The sequence below is a fragment of the Paramisgurnus dabryanus genome, chromosome 9, assembly GCF_030506205.2.
Source record: "Paramisgurnus dabryanus chromosome 9, PD_genome_1.1, whole genome shotgun sequence".
Classification (NCBI taxonomy): Eukaryota; Metazoa; Chordata; class Actinopteri; order Cypriniformes; family Cobitidae; genus Paramisgurnus; species Paramisgurnus dabryanus.
The window spans coordinates 26,089,183-26,109,417 of record NC_133345.1 but is presented as its reverse complement, the minus strand read 5'-3'; the positions used below and the strand labels follow the sequence as shown (position 1 = coordinate 26,109,417).

The 20,235-nt window shown below is 39.4% G+C and overlaps 2 protein-coding genes across 4 annotated transcripts in view; both read right to left on the bottom strand.

Moving 5' to 3' along the window:
* Window positions 1-16,748, bottom strand: part of tango6 (transport and golgi organization 6 homolog (Drosophila)) — a 43,330-nt gene extending 26,582 nt beyond the window's left edge. The window contains exons 1-11 of one of the 3 annotated variants that reach the window (XM_065283339.1): window positions 16,653-16,748; window positions 15,855-16,504; window positions 14,719-14,835; window positions 14,466-14,622; window positions 13,574-13,683; window positions 11,979-12,141; window positions 11,054-11,121; window positions 10,864-10,976; window positions 10,609-10,785; window positions 10,403-10,529; window positions 9,993-10,184 (exon numbers count right to left, since the gene is read on the bottom strand). In XM_065283339.1, coding sequence (XP_065139411.1) covers window positions 9,993-10,184; window positions 10,403-10,529; window positions 10,609-10,785; window positions 10,864-10,976; window positions 11,054-11,121; window positions 11,979-12,141; window positions 13,574-13,683; window positions 14,466-14,622; window positions 14,719-14,835; window positions 15,855-16,504; window positions 16,653-16,704 — 1,926 coding nt within the window. In that variant the 5' untranslated portion in view covers window positions 16,705-16,748. The remainder of the gene's footprint in view (window positions 1-9,992; window positions 10,185-10,402; window positions 10,530-10,608; window positions 10,786-10,863; window positions 10,977-11,053; window positions 11,122-11,978; window positions 12,142-13,573; window positions 13,684-14,465; window positions 14,623-14,718; window positions 14,836-15,854; window positions 16,505-16,652) is intronic. The other 2 variants (XM_065283342.1, XM_065283340.2) reach the window with 2 other exon arrangements.
* A 374-nt stretch (window positions 16,749-17,122) lies between these two features.
* Window positions 17,123-18,464, bottom strand: il17c (interleukin 17c). The gene is made up of 3 exons (XM_065282707.1): window positions 18,381-18,464; window positions 17,994-18,247; window positions 17,123-17,665 (listed from the first exon to the last, which is right to left on the bottom strand). Exons 1-3 carry the CDS (start codon window positions 18,399-18,401, stop codon window positions 17,434-17,436), a joined length of 507 nt encoding a protein of 168 aa, XP_065138779.1. The 5' UTR covers window positions 18,402-18,464; the 3' UTR covers window positions 17,123-17,433.
* Window positions 18,465-20,235: the final 1,771 nt, after the last annotated feature.

Genomic DNA, 20,235 nt, shown 5'->3' with positions numbered 1-20,235 from the left:
GCACAGATGTCAAAGTCACGTGCCACTAGGCTCATGCAAAGGCTGGAATATGTATGTTTGTGTTTGTTCGTCTGAAGATTCCGATCGCATCGATGTGCCTATTGTGACTCCCGGGTATAGCGCCACCACCAGGCGCCAGGAAGTGTGTCAGTCACAAAGCTGGATTTTTTTGACAGTTCCATGCGATGTTCTTTTAAATACTCCTTCTAGGATTTTCATGCGATTGACACAAGAAGTGGTCAACATGATGCCAAGACATTGTAGGTGATAAATTGCGAAGGGATTTTTGATATCTCGAACGCTGTTTCCATGGCAACCTGTCAAACTTTACTTTCATTTTAAAGGCATATTTAAGCCTTACAGTTCCATGCGATGCTCTTTTATATACTCCTTCTAGGATTTTCATGCGATTGACTCCAGAAGTTGTCAACATGATGCTGAGACATTGTAGATGATAAATTGCGAAGGGATATTTGATATCTCAAACGTTGTTCCCATGGCAACGAGTCAAACTTTGCTTTCATTTTCCAGCATATTTAAGGCTGACATTTACATGCTGTGAACTTTTGAATACTCCTCGTATGGGATTCATGCGATTGACACCAGAAGTGGTCAACATGATGCTGAGACATTGAAGATGTTAAATTGCAAAGGAATTTTTGACACATCGAACGCTGTTCCCATGGCAACGCGTCAAACTTACTTTTATTTCAGGCATATTTCAGGCTCTTGGCAGCGTAGATTAAGTTTAAATTTGGCACACACATCTGATTTGTCGGCTGTTAAGTGTTGACAAAAACGTCAGATAAAGGCGTGTCTATTTAGTGACTGACTAGCGCCCCCGTTTGTCTAAAATATGGGGTTTCTTTTACCTACTGTACCTATATGGGTCAGTAGCAACATGAAAGAGTACACTGATATATACCCACTTGATGCACATGCCCACCGTGCATCGTTTTCTCGGAGGCACCGTGTAGCGGTAAACAAACGTGCGAGGGCCCGCCATCGCTGCTTGCAGCTATATTTTTTATTATTTTTTTTTTTTTTTTTTTTTTTTTTATTATTTTTTTTAACACTTTTGGACTTTTTGGGTGCCTTAACATACTCGAAAACTCTTGAAAATTGGCACAGACATCAGAGTCGTCCGTCATCGCAGAAATCCAAAGGCTGGAACACGGGCGTGCCATGGGGGCTCTATAGCGCCCCCTGTAATGCAAAAAATAACATTGATGCACAGATCGGGCAAAAATGTACGCACATGTACGAGAGTTGGTACGCATATAGATCTCATTGACCCAAACAACTTTCGCACTCTAACATTTAAGCCCCGCCCAACAGGAAGTCGGCTATTTTGGATTGTTTAAAAAATGAATGCGTTGAACTTTTAAATACTCCTCCTAGTGGATTCATGGGATTGACACCAAACGTGGTAAACATGATGTCGAGACATTGTACTTGTTAAATTGCGAAGGGATTTTTGATATCTCGAACGGTTCTGCCATGGCGAGGCGACAAATTTATGGCGAAATCAGAGAAACAGTAAGTGTCTAATATCTAAGGCAAAAAATGTCTTATTGTGATGCCACGCGGGGTGTTTGTTCGTCTGAAGATTCCGATCGCATCGATGTGCCTATTGTGACTCCCGGGTATAGCGCCACCACCAGGCGCCAGGAAGTGTGTCAATCACAAAGGTGGATTTTTTTTGACAGTTCCATGCTATGTTCTTTTAAATACTCCTTCTAGAAAAATCATGCAATTGACACCAAAAGTGGTCAACATGAAACCGAGAGATTGTAGATGATAAATTGCGAAGGGATTTTTGATATCTCGAACGCTGTTCCCATGGCAACGTGTCAAACTTTACTTTCATTTTAAAGGCATATTTAAGCCTTTCAGTTGCATCAATGTTCCTTTAAATACTCCTTCTAGAATAATCATGCAATTGACACCAAAAGTGGTCACCATGATGCTGAGGCATAGTAGATGATAAATTGCAAAGGGATTCTTGATATCTCAAACGCTGTTCCCATGGCAACGCCGCAAACTTTACTTTTATTTCAGGCATATTTAAGGCTCTTGACGTGCTTAGATTATCCTTAAAGTTGGCACACACATCAGAGTTGTCGGCTGTTCAGAGTGGACAAAAAGGTCAGACATAGGCGTGTCTCTTAAATGGCTCACTAGTGCCCCCGTTTGTCTAAAATGTGGGGTTTCTTTTACCTACAGTCCCCAAATGGGTCAGGAACAACAGCCACTGATATTTACCCACTTGATGCCCTTGCCCACCGTGCATCGTTTTCTCGGACGCACCGTGTAGCGGTAAAAAAACGTGCGAGGGCCCGCCATTGCTGCTTGCAGCTATATTTATTAGGGCCCGAGCACCGAGGAGCAGGCCAGAATGGCCTGCACCGAAAGGTGCGAAGCCCTATTGGTTTTGCTAGAATTATTATTAGGGCTCGAGCACCGAGGAGCAGGCCAGAATGGCCTGCACCGAAAGGTGCGAAGCCCTATTGTTTTTGCTCGGATTTATTATTTTTTTTTTTTTTTTTTTTTTTTTTTATTTTTTTTTTACGTTTCAGGGCAATTTGGGGGCCTTAACATACTCAAAAACTCTTGAAAATTGGCAGAGATGTCAGAGTCGTCGGCCATTAGGACCCGGCAAAGGCTGTAATTCGGGCGTGGTAAGGGAGCTCTGTAGCGCCCCCTGTAATGCAAAAACAAACATTTGGTCACAGATCGGGCAAAAATTTATGCACATGTACGAGAGTTGGTACGCATATAGATCTCATCGACCCGAACAACTTTCGCCCTCTAACATTTAAGCTCCGCCCAACAGGAAGTCGGCTATTTTGGATTGTTTAAAAAATGCATGCATTGAACTTTTAAATACTCCTCCTAGAGGATGCATGCGATTGACACCAAACGTGGTGAACATGATGTCGAGACATTGGACTTGCTAAATTGCGAAGGGATTTTTGATATCTCGAACGGTGTTGCCATGGCGAGGCGACAAATTTATGGCGAATTCAGAGAAACAGGAAGTGTCTAATATCTAAGGCAAAAAATGTCTTATTGTGATGACACGCGGGGTGTTTGTTCGTCTGAAGATTCCGATCGCATCAATGTGCCTATTGTGACTCCCGGGTATAGCGCCACCACCAGGCGCCAGGAAGTGTGTCAGTCATAAAGCTGGATTTTTTTGACAGTTCCATGCGATGTTCTTTTAAATACTCCTCCTAGGATTTTCATGCGATTGACACGAGAATTGGTCAACATGATGCCAAGACATTGTAGATGATAAATTGCGAAGGGATTTTTGATATCTCAAACGCTGTTCCCATGGCAACCTGTCAAACTTTACTTTCATTTTGAAGGCATATTTAAACCTTACATCTGCGTGTGGTAAACTTTTAAATACTCCTCCTGAGGAAATAATGTGATTGACTCCAGAAGTGGTCATCATAATGCTGAGACATTGTAGATGATGAATTGTGAAGGGATTTTTGATATCTCAAACGCTGTTCCCATGGCAATGCGTCAAACTTTACTTTCATTTTAAAGGCATATTTAAGCCTTTCAGTTGATGCCGATATTCTTTTAAATACTCCTTCTAGAATAATCATGCAATTGACACCAAAAGTGGTCAACATAATGCCGAGACATAGTAGATGATAAATTGCGAAGGGATTTTTGATATCTCGAACGGGTCTGCCAAGGCGAGCTGACAAATTTATGGCGAAATCAGAGAAACAGGAAGTGTCTAAAATCTAAGGCAAAAAATATCTTATTGTGATGCCATGCGGGGTGTTTGTTCGTCTGAAGATTCCGATCGCATCGATGTGCCTATTGTGACTCCCGGGTATAGCGCCACCACCAGGCGCCAGGAAGTGTGTCAGTCACAAAGCTGGATTTTTTGACAGTTCCATGCAATGTTCTTTTCAATACTCCTTCTAGGATTTTCATGCGATTGACACAAGAAGTGGTCAACATGATGCAGAGACATTGTAGATGATAAATTGCAAAGGGATTTTGGATATCTCGAACGCTGTTCCCATGGCAACCTGTCAAACTTTACTTTCATTTTAAAGGCATATTTAAGCCTTACAGTTCCATGTGATGCTCTTTTAAATACTCCTCCTAGGATTTTTATGCAATTGACTCCAGAAGTTGTCAACATGATGCCGAGACATTGTAGATGATAAATTGCGAAGGGATTTTTGATATCTCAAACGTTGTTCCCATGGCAACGCGTCAAACTTTGCTTTCATTTTCCAGCATATTTAAGGCTGACAGTTACATGCTGTGAACTTTTGAATACTCCTCGTATGGGATTCATGCGATTGACACCAAAAGTGGTCAACATGATGCCGAGACATTGTAGATGATAAATTGCGAAGGGATTTTTGATATCTCGAACGTTGTTTCTATGGCAACGCGTCAAATTTTACTTTCATTTTAAAGGCTTATTTAAACCTGACAGTTGCATGCGATGTTCTTTTATATACTCCTTCTAGGGAAATAATGTGATTCACCCCAGAAGTGGTCAACATGATGCCGAGATATTGTAGATGATAAATTGCGAAGGGATTTTTGATATATCAGACGCTGTTCCCATGGCAACGCGTCAAACTTTACTTTCATTTTAAAGGCATATTTAAGCCTTTCAGTTGACGCCGATGTTCTTTTAAATACTCCTTCTAGAATATTCATGCGATTGACTCCAGAAGTGGTGTACATGATGCCGAGACATTGTAGATGATAGATTGTGAAGGGATTTTTGATATCTCGAACGCTGTTCCCATGGCAACGCGTCAAACTTACTTTTATTTCAGGCATATTTCAGGCTCTTGGCAGCGTAGATTAACTTTAAATTTGGCACACACATCTGATTTGTCGGCTGTTAAGTGTTGACAAAAACGTCAGATAAAGGCGTGTCTATTTAGTGACTGACTAGCGCCCCCGTTTGTCAAAAATATGGGGTTTCTTTAACCTACTGTACCTAAATGGGTCAGTAGCAACATGAAATAGTACACTGATATATACCCACTTGATGCACATGCCCACCGTGCATCGTTTTCTCGGAGGCACCGGGTAGCGGTAAACAAACGTGCGAGGGCCCGCCATCGCTGCTTGCAGCTATATTTTTTATTTTTTTTATTTTTTTTATTTTTTTCAACACTTTTGGACATTTTGGGTGCCTTAACATTCTCGAAAACTCTTGAAATTTGGCACAGACGTCAGAGTCATCCGTGATCGCAGAAAACCAAAGACTGGAACACGGGCGTGGCAAGGGGGCTCTGTAGCGCCCCCTGTAATGCAAAAACAAACAGGAGTGCGCAGATCGGGCAAACATGTACGCACATGTACGAGAGTTGGTACGCATATAGATCTCATCGACCCGGACAACTTTCGCCCTCTAACATTTTAGCTCCGCCCAACAGGAAGTCTGCCATTTTGGATTGTTTAAAAAATGCATGCGGTGAACTTTTTAATACTCCTCCTAGAGGATTCATGCGATTGACACCAAACGTGGTGAACATGATGTCGAGACATTGTACTTGCTAAATTGCGAAGGGATTTTTGATATCTCGAACGGTTCTGACATGGTGAGGCGACAAAGTTGTGGCGAAATCAGAGAAACAGGAAGTGTCTAATATCTAAGGTAAAAAATGTCTTATTGTAATGCCATGCGGGGCGTTTGTTCGTCTGAAGATTCCGATCGCATCAATGTGCCTATTGTGACTCCCGGGTATAGCGCCACCACCAGGCGCCAGGAAGTGTGTCAGTCATGAACTTTTAAATACTTCTCCTAGGGAATTCATACGATTGACACCAAACGTGGTGAACATGATGCTGAGACATTGGACTTGCTAAATTGCGAAGGGATTTTTGATATCTCAAACGGTGTTGCCATGACGAGGCGACACATTTATGGCAAATTCAATGAAACAGGAAGTGTCTAATATCTAAAGCAAAAAATGTCTTATTGGGATGAAGCGCAGTGTGTATGTTCGGCCAAGGATTCCGATCGCATCGATGTGCCTATTTTGAGTCTCAGGTATAGCGCCACCAACAGGCACCAGGAAGTGTGGCAGTCACAAAAGGTGGATTTCTTGACAGTTGCATATGGTGAACTTTTAAATACTCCTCCTAGGATTTTCATGCGATTGACACCAAAAGCGGTCAACACGATGCTGAGACATTGTAGATTATAAATTGCGAAGGGATTTTTGATATCTCGAACGCTGTTCCCATGGCAACACGTCAAACTTTACTTTCATTTTCAGGCATATTTAAGCTCTTGGCGTGCGCTTTGGGTGCCTTAACATGCTCGCAAAAAACGGAAATTTGGCACAGATGTCAAAGTCACGTGCCACTAGGCTCATGCAAAGGCTGGAATATGGGCGTGGCAAGGGAGCTCTGTAGCGCCCCCTGTAATGCAAAAAAATAACATTGATGCACAGATCAAGCAAAAATGTACGCACATGTACGGGAGTTGGTATGCATATAGATCTCATCGACCCGAACAACTTTCGCACTCAAACATTTTAGCTCCGCCCAACAGGAAGTCAGCTATTTTGGATTGTTTAAAAAATGCATGCGGTGAACTTTTTAATACTCCTCCTAGTGGATTCATGCGATTGACACCAAATGTGGTGAACATGATGTCGAGACATTGGACTTGCTAAATTGCGAAGGGATTTTTGATATCTCGAACGGTTCTGCCATGGCGAGGCGACAAATTTGTGGCGAAATCAGAGAAACAGGAAGTGTCTAATATCTAAGGCAAAAAAATTCTTATTGTGATGCCAAGCGGGGCGTTTGTTCGCCTGAAGATTCCGATCGCAACGATGTGCCTATTGTGAGTCTCGGGTATAGCGCCACCACCAGGCGCCAGGAAGTCTGTCAGTCACAAAGGTGGATTTTTTTGACAGTTTCATCCGATTTTCTTTTAAATACTCCTTCTAGAATATTCATGAGATTGACACCAGAAGTGGTCATCATGATGCCGAGACATAGTAGATGATAAATTGCGAAGGGATTTTTGATATCTCGAACGCTGTTCCCATGGCAACGCGTCAAACTTTACTTTCATTTTAAAGGCTTATTTAAGCCTTTAAGTTGACGCCGATGTTCTTTTAAATACTCCTTCTAGAATATTCATGAGATTGACACCAGAAGTGGTCAACATAATGTCGAGACATTGTAGATGAGAAATTGTGAAGGGATTTTTTATATCTTGAACGCTGTTCCCATGGCAACGCCCCAAACTTTACTTTTATTTCAGGCATATTTAGGACTCTTGGCGTGCTTAGATTAACCTAAACATTGGCACACACATCAGAGTTGTCGGCTGTTCAGAGTGGACAAATAGGTCAGACAAAGGCGTGTCTCTTTAGTGGCTCACTAGCGCCCCCGTTTGTCTAAAATGTGAGGTTTTTCTTTTACCTACAGTCCCCAAATGGCTCAGTAACAACATTAAATAGCCCACTGATGTTTACCCAATTGATGCCCTTGCCCACCGTGCATCGTTTTCTCGGACGCATCGTGTAGCGGTAAAAAAACGTGCGAGGGCCCGCCATTGCTGCTTGCAGCTATATTTTTTATTATTTTTTTTTTTTTTTTTTTTTTTTTTTTTTTTAACACTTTTGGACTTTTTGGGGGCCTTAACATACTCGAAAACTCTTGTAATTTGGCACAGACGTCAGAGTCGTCCGTCATCGCAGAAATCCAAAGGCTGGAACACGGGCGTGGCACGGGGGCTCTATAGCGCCCCCTGTAATGCAAAAAAAAACATTGATGCACAGATCGGGCAAAAATGTGCGCACATGTACGAGAGTTGGTACGCATATAGATCTCATCGACCCGAACAACTTTCGCCCTCTAACATTTAAGCTCCGCCCAACAGGAAGTCGGCTATTTTGGATTGTTTAAAAAATGCATGCGTTGAACTTTTAAATACTCCTCCTAGAGGATGCATGCGATTGACACCAAACGTGGTGATCATGATGTCGAGACATTGTACTTGCTAAATTGCGAAGGGATTTTTGATATCTCGAACGGTTCTGCCATGGCGAGGCGACAAATTTATGGCGACATCAGAGAAACAGGAAGTGTCTAATATCAAAGGCAAAAAATGTCTTATTGTGATGACACGCGGTGTGTTTGTTCGTCTGAAGATTCCGATCGCATCGATGTGCCTATTGTGACTCCCGGGTATAGCGCCACCACCAGGCGCCAGGAAGTGTGTCAGTCACAAAGGTGGATTTTTTTTGACAGTTCCATGCGATGTTCTTTTAAATACTCCTCCTACAATGTTTATGCGATTGACACCAAAAGTGGTCAACATGATGCCAAGACATTGTAGATGATAAATTGCGAAGGGATTTTTGATATCTCGAACGCTGTTCCCATGGCAACCTGTCAAACTTTACTTTCATTTTTAAGGCATATTTAAACCTTACAGCTGCATGCGGTAAACTTTTAAATACTCCTCCTGGGGAAATAATGTGATTGACTCCAGAAGTGGTCAACATAATGCTGAGACATTGTAGATGATAAATTGCGAAGGGATTTTTGATATCTCAAACGCTGTTCCCATGGCAACGCGTCAGATTTTACTTTCATTTTAAAGGCATATTAAGCCTTTCAGTTGACGCCGATGTTCCTTTAAATACACCTTCTAGGATATTCATGCGATTGATGCCAGAAGTGGTCACCATGATGCAGAGACATTGTAGATGATACATTGCGAAGGGATTTTTGATATCTCAAACGCTGTTCCCATGGCAACGCGTCAGATTTTACTTTCATTTTAAAGGCATATTTAAGCCTTTCAGTTGACGCCAATGTTTTTTTAAATACTCCTTTTATAATATTCATGCGATTGACGCCAGAAGTGGTCACCATGATGCAGAGACATTGTAGATGATAAATTGCGAAGGGATTTTTGATATCTCAAACGCTGTTCCCATGGCAACGCGTCAAACTTTACTTTTATTTTAAAGGCTCATTTAAGCCTTTCAGTTGACGCCGATGTTCCTTTAAATACTCCTTCTAATATATTCATGCGATTGACACCAAAAGTGGTCAACATGATGCTGAGGCATAGTAGGTGATAAATTGCGAAGGGATTTTTGATATCTCAAACGCTGTTCCCATGGCAACGCGTCAAAGTTTACTTTCATTTTAAAGGCATATTAAGCCTTTCAGTTGACGCCGATGTTCCTTTAAATACTCCTTCTAATATATTCATGCGATTGACACCAAAGTGGTCAACATGATGCTGAGGCATAGTAGATGATAAATTGCGAAGGGATTTTTGATATCTCGAACGCTGTTCCCATGGAAACGCCCCAAACTTTACATTTATTTCAGGCATATTTAGGACTCTTGGCCTGCTTAGATTAACCTAAAAGTCGGCACACACATCAGAGTTGTCAGCTGTTAAGTGTGCACAAACAGGTCACACATAGGCGTGTCTCTTAAGTGGCTCACTAGCGCCCCCGTTTGTCTAAAATGTGGGGTTTCTTCTACCTACAGTCCCCAAATGGCTCAGTAACAACATTAAATAGCCCACTGATATTTACCCACTTGATGCCCTTGCCCACCGTGCATCGATTTCTCGGACGCACCGTGTAGCGGTAAAAAAACGTGCGAGGGCCCGCCATTGCTGCTTGCAGCTATATTTTTAATTGAGACTTGGTACATTTGGCATCATCATTGTGTAATTTTTATGATGTAAATTGAGTGAACAAAAGCAGTATCGGCTCCAAATATCTGCTCAAGAAAATTGGCAGCCTGTATCCGTCATCGGCTAAGGAAACAAAAATCGGTATCGGCACTGAAAAATCCAAATCGGTTGATCCCTACTAAAAACTAACTTTGACGCTCCTAATCTAAAAATTAGATTATGAGACTATAGCCTGAATTTCACATAGGATCACATTTGTTTAAATAACATGCATGATTTATATTCTTTTATATCACACCTGAGTGGGTTTGCGTAGCAGTATTGTATGTGGAAGACCTTCACACACGATGGCCAGTGTCTGTAGTAGAGCCAGTGTCTGTCCGTGACCACTCGCACGCTCCAGCAGGTGATGCTCCAGCTCCAGCAAGGTCATGGATGAGGTGTCTACTTCCTGTTCTTTCTCTTGCTCACCAGCCATAGCTGTTAAATTCTGCAAGAATTTTAAAGAAACCATTTAGACAAAAATTTTAACTTAGATGACCTTCTGTTGTAGTTCTTTCACTGGTTCATATAACAAACAATACAGATAATTTGCTTCTTTCTGTAACTTTTCCATATTTAAACAACATCGCCTCTGGTGTCTTCAAAAAATTATGTTTGAAAGTCATACAGGTTTGAAAAACATCTGGTCTTAAAGAAGGTCAGTACCTCCAAAAGTAATAAGAAAAACTCTCCAGGGAGATCATTGTCCTTCATCTCTCCCAACAGTTCCACCAGACACTGCACTTTCCACTGCTCACCGGAGACCTTCTCATACAGCGCATCATCTTCATCACTGCCAGAACAAGAGGAAATATGATTTTACATGATTTTACAAAGCATTGCATATTATCTTACGGTTCCTGTTTAATCACCTAACTTGCTCTCCAACACTAAGTTTGGCCCCTCCTTCGCTCCCAGGTGAGAACTGAAAGCCGTGTTTCACTCCCCCAACTTCTCCCATCAGGCCACACAGACGTTTCAGCAGTGACAGAGCTTCTGAACGCTCAGAGTGAGACAGGCACCATAAAAGGATCTCCTGACAAGGCGTTCTGTAGGGAACAACCACTTGTAGCCATTTAAAATTTAAAAATATCTTACAAAGTATAACATTCAAAATATATACTGACCGTAAATGAGACACATTGTGTTTTGTGAAGCAAAAGAGGCTGAATAAGGTTGGGCTGACATCCTGTAGGTCTTTCAACAGCAATTTGGATGGACTGTTACCCACCACACAGATCTGAGGAAAGTAGTGCTATTATGCAAAGATGATAACAAAGATTACTTTTTAAAGGATTAAAAGCCTATATTGCTTACTTTGTATATATCTTCAATACAGCATGTCAGCTCCCACTCTTCCACTGCATCCTTCGATGGGTCATTTTCTGCAATACAGATCATGTAAAAGACGTGAATGCATTCAAAACAAACAAAACCGTAGACTCCAAATACATAAGCACTTATGCATATACACATACATTCAATCACTTAAATACAATCATTCCAGACATATTTCACAACAAACTCTTTGTGCAAACATCCACATGCAACTGGAATACAACTTTTCTTACCAACAGAACACAGCATGTAAAACTGGAGGCATTCACATTTAGCACTTGCACCCCTAGCCCTGGTGTCCCCCAAGGGTCTGTGCTCACCCCTATACTATTCTCAATATGCACAAATCACTGCACGGACTCATCAGTCAAAATCCGAAATTTGGCTAATGACAACACAGTTATTGGACTTATTAAAGATGGAAATGAGTGTGCCCTGCATACAGAGATACATAAAAAAAATGTATATTAAAGTTTCAATTCATACATGACTTTTTCTTCTCAAACTACCTCAATTCCCCCTTATTCTGTGCAAAATGTATAACTTACTCTTTGTTTAATGTACTATATTTCTTATCTATCCTATAACGGCACTATTATGTCATTGTTCTAGGTCTGTATGCCCTGTGCGATCATTTAATGTTATGTTTGCACTGTCTTTTGTCGTATGTTTTATATTGTAACATGCTCTTGTTGCACGCTTGTATTGTTTGCACACAAGTCTATGGTTGCACTGGTCTATGTCTTGTTCAGTACAATGCACACACACACACACACACACACACACACACACACACACACACACACACACACACACACGCACACACACACGCACACACACGCACACACACACACACACACACACACACACACACACACACACACACACAAACAGATATAACAACCTGTTTCTTCTGTACAGCGATGCAGGGTGGAGAAAAGAGGACCAAGGAGGAATCGATGTGCAAACTCAGGCCGATCTTGGACCATGGTGAGTGCCGCCCTGGTGGCAACTCTCTGGAACTGCTGTGCAGTCAGTTTGTCTTTGAAGTGCAGAAGTTCCAGAACCTAAATCAACATTGAGTGTTCATTATTTTCGAATGATTCAACGGCTCGTCATCAATTAGTCCTTACCTATAAAGTTTTTAAGGAGAATATGATAACATCTTTATAAGACCCAGGATTTTGTTATTACGTAATATAGGGGCGGTTTCCCGGACAGGGCTTTTGCTAGTCCGATACTAAAATTCATGCTTGAAGTGCTTTAATTTAAAAACATCTAGCACTGACATATCTTAACTCTTTCACCGCCATTGACGAGATATCCCGTCAATTAAGAGAAAACGCTTCCCCGCCAATGATGTGATTTTCAGTCTTTACGCAATACCGCTATTATCCACCAGGTGGCGCCCTTCCTAAACCCGGAAGTATTGCCCTATGGCAAGTGGCTGCATGTCCATGTCTGTTTTAAAGATCCATCTGAATGGGATCTCTATGAAAAGTCCGTCACAAAAATGGAATTATCTCTGCTTTTTGCTCAAAATGTGGTGTTTTTGCAGAAACCTACCCATATTCAAAAGCTGAGAACCACTGAAGGTAGGATGAAACGTTTTTTTTTTTGTTTGAAAGCAGAGGGTCTTTTCTTTCATTTGGTATATTGTATGTTTATATATTTAAAGAAGAACATTTTCTGGAAGGCATTAAACTTTGGTGAAAATCATGAAAAACGCTGGCGCTGGTTGGCAACTTTTTTTAAAAACGCTGGCGGTGAAAGAGTTAACATATATCAGTGCCATTGTATTGTCTCAAGATGCACACCAGTAATGTTTTTGTAGGGTATGTTTGTAAAAACTACTTGAATATTCTAATATAACAAAGCCCCAAATTAATCTAAACCCTGTCTGGAAAACCCCTCACTCCACTTAATTTGAAAATATGCTAATTTTCCAGCTCCCCTAAAGTTAAACGTTTGATTTTTACATTTTTTGGAATCCAATCAGCCAATCTCCGGGTTTGGCGGAACCACTTTTAGCATAACTTAGCACAATCCATTGAATTTGATTAGACCATTAGCATCGCGCTCAAAAATAACCAAAGAGTTTCAATATTTGTCCAATTTAAAACTCTTCTGTAGTTACATCGTGTAATAAAGTAAATCACAACTTTAATTTCTGTCGGTCTTGGTACACAATGTAACTACAGAAGAGCAATGTTAAATATAACTCTTTGGTTATTTTTGAGCACAATGCTAATGGTCTAATCAGATTTAATTAATTGTGCTAAGCTATGCTAAAGTGCTAACACCAGACCCGGAGATCGGCTGAATGGATTCCCAACAGTCAAAATCAAATGTTTAACTCTATGGGAGATGAAAAATGGCCATATTTTCAAAAAGTGAAGTTTCCCTTTAAAGTTTTGCAGCCACATTATTCTTAAATAAATATTTCTGTAATAAGTTTACTTCTCTTTGTGTAATAACAGAAACATTGGCTTTGTTTACCTGTGGACACACTCGACTGAAGTAACTCTCAGCAGAGAGGGACTGCTGAGGACAGGCTGCAAGAATCTTAGCCACAGCATCACATTTCCTCCAGTCAGAGTCTCCACCTACTGGTCAAATGTGTGAAATGCAGGCAAATTTTTAGTAAAAGGCACAAGCTGAAAGTTTATAACTGTAACAAAAATAGACTTTTATACCCTGGGATCATAAACACACTGGAAATAGGTTGGGTTTTTTGCTTAGTGACATACTGGATGAAATCACATGCTTTTCCACCATCATTCAAAAAAATGACATAACTGCAGAATAGCCCTGTGCTGTTTATAGTGTATGCAAAACATGTCTTCCCACTCACTAGCATATTAGTCTCCATTAATCCTATTTTTAACTCATCCAGCCATTCTTATACAGAATCATAAACACACTGGAAATAGGTTGGGTGTGTTTTGGTTAATGATGCACTGGATGAAAATACACGCTTTCCATCATACAAAAATTATTACACAATTGCAGAATCTAATAGCACTGTGCTGTTTATAGTATATGCAAAACATGTCTTCCACTTACTAGCATATTTGTCTCCATTAATCCTATTTTTAACTCATCCAGCCATTCTAACACAAACATCATGGCTTGAAAGATTTTGCCTCCTCTAAACCTTTCCAAGTTTACTGTATTATTTTTCAGAAAAACAAGTTATCTAACCATGATGCATTTTACACCAACACTCAACAGGCATCACACCACTGGAAAAACACCATAGATAATGTCAAGTAAATGAAAACGTAGTGCTCCTATGACTTGACTCTGCATGATCATACTCTCAAACATTGTCAAATTTAGTAATCTTACAACTATAGATGTTTCTTTTAACTTTTCCATTCCTTCTTACCTCCAGTACTCTCTAGGATGGCCCTCACCACTGCTTGGACCCCATGAGGCTGCATTAACCTCTCTGAAAGCAGCTGTCCACATAGACGCCTCAGCCATGGGGGTGCCTGGGTCAAAGCTTTACCTCCAGCACATACACCTTTGGAAACTGAAGACGCCTACAGCATGGAGACCAAAGTATACCATCGGTTAAAATTGAGATGTCTGTGTACATGTTAACATTTAAATGCAGATAGATTGAACCACAACCACACCTGTTTAGGACCACCTTGGAGAACCAGCAGTTCCTTAATGACGATTGGCTGGTACACTTTTCCTAAAAGACTGTGAAGTGATTCTTTGCAGGATTTGCGCTCTTCTACTGTCAGTCCCTGTTGTATGTGGATGATACGGATTAAATCAATGGTTTTGGCCAATATGAAATCAAATTATATTGACAATTGTAAACTTACATGGTTCCCAAACCACGTCACAATTGAAATCTATTGCATATTTAAGATGTTTGTATTTACAAAAGATAATATTTATTATAATTTCTTCCAAATTAAATATTTAAGAGCTAACTATGAGCAAGGGCTACCACAATGAATAAAACAATCTGGAGGGCTACTTTTTTTAATAGAGTCTACTCAAAGTGTTTTTGTTTTACTTGTTGATTTTATTTTACCTGTTGATATGTTTCATCATTGTTTAAAATGTTAACATACATAAAATAAGCCAAGCTAATATAAAAAATATGTTGTAAATATATTGAGGCTATTAATAGAATGTGCTTTGCAATGCAACTCCCATGGGCAGTTTGGGCACCATGTTGGAAACCACTGATATAGACTTTATGACTTTTTATTCATACTCATGTTTTATTCATATAAACAGTGTGCTTTCCAGGCCTGTAAAGTCATTGGCATGAATAATATACATATAGACTTTTTATGACTTTATTCCTGTGTCCATGACTTTTCCAGGCCTGGAAAGCACACGTTTAATATTGTACTTCCCAGCCTTTCCATGACTGTGGGAATCACAAACCTACAAGGTCATTAGCATTTAAAGGAAAACACCACCGTTTTCAATATTTTACTACGTTCTTACCTCAACTTAGATGAATTAATACATACCTATTTTTTTCAATGTGTGCACTTAATCTTGTGTTTGACTGGCTTCTAAATTCATCCCTGTTTGGATCCTAAGGAATTAATGGGGCTAGGCTAAATGCTAACACATTCACAACCCGCTGTACAAAGATTAAGTCCATGCATTATAAAAAGATAGGTATGTATTAACTCGTCTAAGTTGAGGAAAAAACATACTAAAATAATGAAAAGCGGTGGTGTTTTCCTAATTTTAAGTGATGAAATTAGACTTTTAATCTGTTTAATATCATAAAAACCTTATGGTTCTTTATGCCATCTCCATCTGGCCGATGAGGTCGATATGCTAACTGACACAGAGCCGCCATAATATCACCCAGGTGGCGTGTAAAAATAGGGGTTGCTAGAGATGAAAGCTTGGAAACTTCCAGCAATACATTAGTTGTAATGAGTAAACGACGGTCTCCTGCAGGGGCCACATCACGACGCACCGCTGCCTCCACTTCAGCCCCGAAAGCCGACCTCAGACCCAGTGCCACCCCAACACCAGGGGCCAAATATGGGCAGAGACCCAATGTGACCACAAACTGCAGCACAGTGGCGAGTGTTTTCTGCTGGACCACACTGAGCACATCTGGAGAAAGTGGTGGGGCAGCTTCAGGGGTGCCAGGTGTTGGAACTACAGGATTTTGGTGAAAGACTTCCAGTAGATGGGTGAGGTGACGTGCAAGCGATAGCAGTAAGAGAAGACATTCCTGGACAAAGGTCCAGGTTAGGTCAACAGAATCACTGCACACCCATGTGATCTCTCTCCTGACCTCCTCCAGCAGTTGACGGGCTTCTTCCAGCTCTCCACCCGCTAACAGGTTCTCATGAAGCTCAGACAGGTTCCTCTGAAGAGCTGACAAAAGTGTCGTTTGCGTGCTTTGGCCATCGCTTGAATGAGCTTCTAGAAAAGACGTGTAGACAGCTAACTTATACTTGACAGGACTCAAAAGTAAACAGTTGGAAAGTAGCGCTAAGTGTAATATCATAATTCAAACACATTATTAAACAACACTTCTACATGTACATATTCTACTTATGTTCTCTCTTACCTCGGACAGGTTTGGTTAATATACCGAGGGTCTTTAAAAGTGCTGTGGTCATTTTAATTTCCACGCTATACGTTTTCAAACGCGCTGTCGCGGTGGTTAAACGTCATGAATATCGGAGAGAATCCGTTTCAAAATAAAAGTTCTATATATTTATTTAAAGCATTTCAAATATGTATTATTTCACTATCGCGTTTGGAACATTAAATGTATAATATGAAATATCACAGTAAAGTCTACAGAAAATTCACAGAGAACAAGAATTAGATGCTGAATCCCAGGATTTAAAAAAAGATGAATGAATGAATGAATAAATTAATAAATTAATGTTTTATTGTGCTTACATTATATCAGTATAATACAATCAGTACAATTACAAATTAAAAAACAAAATATTCCAATACATTTTACTATTATCACAGTAAAACATCAATCTTATTTTACTATTCGTGTCACTGACACTGACTGAACTGAATGCAAAATATATCATTTGTTTACATAATGTACATTCTAATAACTTAAATAAATAGTCAATAAATATTTATTATTTAAATAAATAACAAGACAACAAAAAATTAGTGTTTTACAAAAATACAAATTCTTCCGTTAAAGAAAGACAATGTCATAAGCTAAAAAACAATTCATGTAATACATGCAACCTTTTCAGCTTACTGATATAAGCATATAGAACAAAGTACAAAAACTGCATTTTAAAACAAACACGGACAGTACATGAGATAAATCTCTACAGTTGGTTTGGGTAATTAGTAGTCTCTATAAGAGATTACGACCTAGGGGCCACACAGGTACAGCCCACAGCCACTTCTTTATATTCAATTTTGAAAGAATATTTGCTTGGGTCAGACAGACACTTGACCTTCTTCAGAAATAACATCTTCTGTAGCACAGGCACAGAGTTGTAGCTGTGGTTATGAGCTCCGTTAATGATGCATCCATCACACAAACACTCAGCTTCCTCATATCGTGAGGGTATCATTTCTGGGTCTTCCACAATTCTGAAGAAAAGATAAACAATTACATTAGACTTTTAGCGGATTCGTGATTTATTAATTCATTTAATTAACAGTTAATACTATTTTTTTTATCATGCAGAAGCCTACAAATGTTAACAGATTTTAAATCTTTTTCTCGAGTTCAATTAATTGACGTCAGACATTCCCGCAAAATCGGACAGCCCATTCAACTTATACATCGTTATTACAAGCTTTCATTATGAATCAGGGAAGGATTATGAGACATTTAGTTTGTTTATTTATAACCAAATACAGTAACAGATTAAAGCCAAAAACATTTCGCTAGTAGATGTGTATTAGTGATATCTACCTTGTCCGCCAGGGGGCGAGTGATCGATGTTTGATTTCCGATGACAAGTGCACACTGGAAAGCTCGCTCAAGAAATGTTTGCAGGTGCGCTCTTTGTGATTGGCAGATCCCACAGGCGCGTGTCTGGATACAAGCATGGCGCGAAGCATCTTTTGCTGGATCTTGCCGAAACCTTCACTGTTATCAAAACATCCCACACGATTTCCTTCCACGAGGTTCAAGCAGTAGACAATTACTCCACAAAACAGCAAAGTCTGTAATATAAATATATAAAAAAACATTATTAAAACAATGATAAACACGAGCAGATTTTCTTTATAAAATGGTATTAGTTATATAATAGAATATAACATTCTGTTCTATTTCAAAAATATATATTTTACTTACCCACTTAATTTGTTCAGGCATTATTAAAAACGATAATGTGTCCCGCTGTATATGGCTTTAATTAAGTGTTCAGCTTGTATCGGGTCAGAGGACTATATAGCATTACAGTGCTGCTGGTGAATTTATACTCACCTGTCTAAAACATTGGGAAAACCCAGCCTATGAGGAAATAATAATAAATATTTACTTCCTTTCTTCCTCTTTCAAATGAATTGCAATAGGCTACAGCCTTCTACCGATCCTATACCGTGTCATGAGAACCTTCACTTAAAAAAAAAAAAAAATTACCAGTCAATAATCTTTATACTTTTTACATTAATATGAACGGAACACTTCCCCCTGTGTGTCTTTTGTGAACTATTTAGAATAAATCGATCTTTGCCAACTCTCACAGCTTTTAACAGATAATTTGTCTATTTTTTTCTCTCGCTTCAATAATCTTATTTAATTGTAAAAAGTATTCATTAAAACTTGTAAATGTTGTGTGCTAACGAAAAATAAATAATGACGTCTATTTAAGTAGATAGCATACTGAAACTTTTCAAAAAACAAATTAGAAACACTAAACTTTTACGAAAAATAACCTGCATTTTATAGGAACGAATATATATATATATATTTTTTTCCCCCACACAATGTTAAGTGACTATTAAACAAGAATTGGTATTCTGCATCAGATTTAGACAAATTCCCTGCATTAGACCGATTTTCCCCTTATTTCTTGTGTGAACGCTGAGGTAAATTGTGGGAGCCCCCTGAATATTTTGAATATGACAAAAGCAGGTCATCTATTAACTAAAAGAGCTAACAGCACAGCATTACTGTTTATGGGGTTGCAATCACAAGATCTAATGGGACTAGATAAACCAAAATTCCCAAAATCACATCATGACATGCATGGAAATATCCTCTCCAGGAGTCCCCTAACCTTCATTGCAGAGATATTTGTATACATTCCTGGTTAGGGTACTACTTATTTACTTTTTCACTCACACGTCACTGTTAACATTTTAAAGATTGATATTTTAGGCAAATTTTCATCTTTGCAATATTTGTCACGGATACCATTTCATTTATGGTGCCATCTGTTAACACAAGCTGCATTGTGTCACCTGCATCAGAGAAATTCCAGCATTGTTAATGAGGTTCCATTCATTTAGATAGTTACAGCACTTGCTAATGTTAATTAATAATTAAACTGTACAATGTTAGTTTATGCATTCATCAAGGTCAACAGAATTTTTTTTTATTGCTTTAGTGATTAAAATGTACTATACTGTGAAAGTTTTGTCAGTATGTTAACTAACATTAATAAAGGATTGTTAAACAACATAGAAATTCCTTTTAAATCTTTACTTGAATTCTGAACTTAAAGTCATTTGTTTTTTATACAGTTCATTAATTTCTAAGTGATTTGTTTATATTGTCGATTGCACATTAGGAGGCGAGGCTTAATTGCATGGGGATTTTTGTGCACGCATTGGATTGTTTAATCATGTAAAATTGCTATTGGAAGAATGTGGCTGTATTCTAGTTGAAATATTTTTGTGACGTATACACGTGTAATTAAAACAACATGAATAATGATTCAAGTCGGTCAATGAGGTCATGTCAATGAACAGCTGTACAGTATGTGATCATTCTTGGCTGTAGATGGAGGAGATTGCAACACCGAACAGGTTTATTTCCAGGACTTGAATGTCAACACACCAACTCACTGTGACGTACAGTATACACTGCAGAAAGATCATTACGGTACCACATGTGTATATATGTGCACTGATATCAAGCACGGAGAAAGTTCTGCTTCATATGCCATCTTTACATTGACTGATAGAGAATACGAATCAAAAGA

Coding starts and splice junctions, on each gene's coding strand:
- il17c (XM_065282707.1), bottom strand. CDS start 18,401: ATGCCTGAACAAATTAAGTGG. Junction 18,248..18,380: donor TGCCTGAACAAATTAAGTGG/GTAAGTAAAATA, acceptor TTTATATTACAG/ACTTTGCTGTTTTGTGGAGT. Junction 17,666..17,993: donor CTCGCCCCCTGGCGGACAAG/GTAGATATCACT, acceptor TCTTTTCTTCAG/AATTGTGGAAGACCCAGAAA.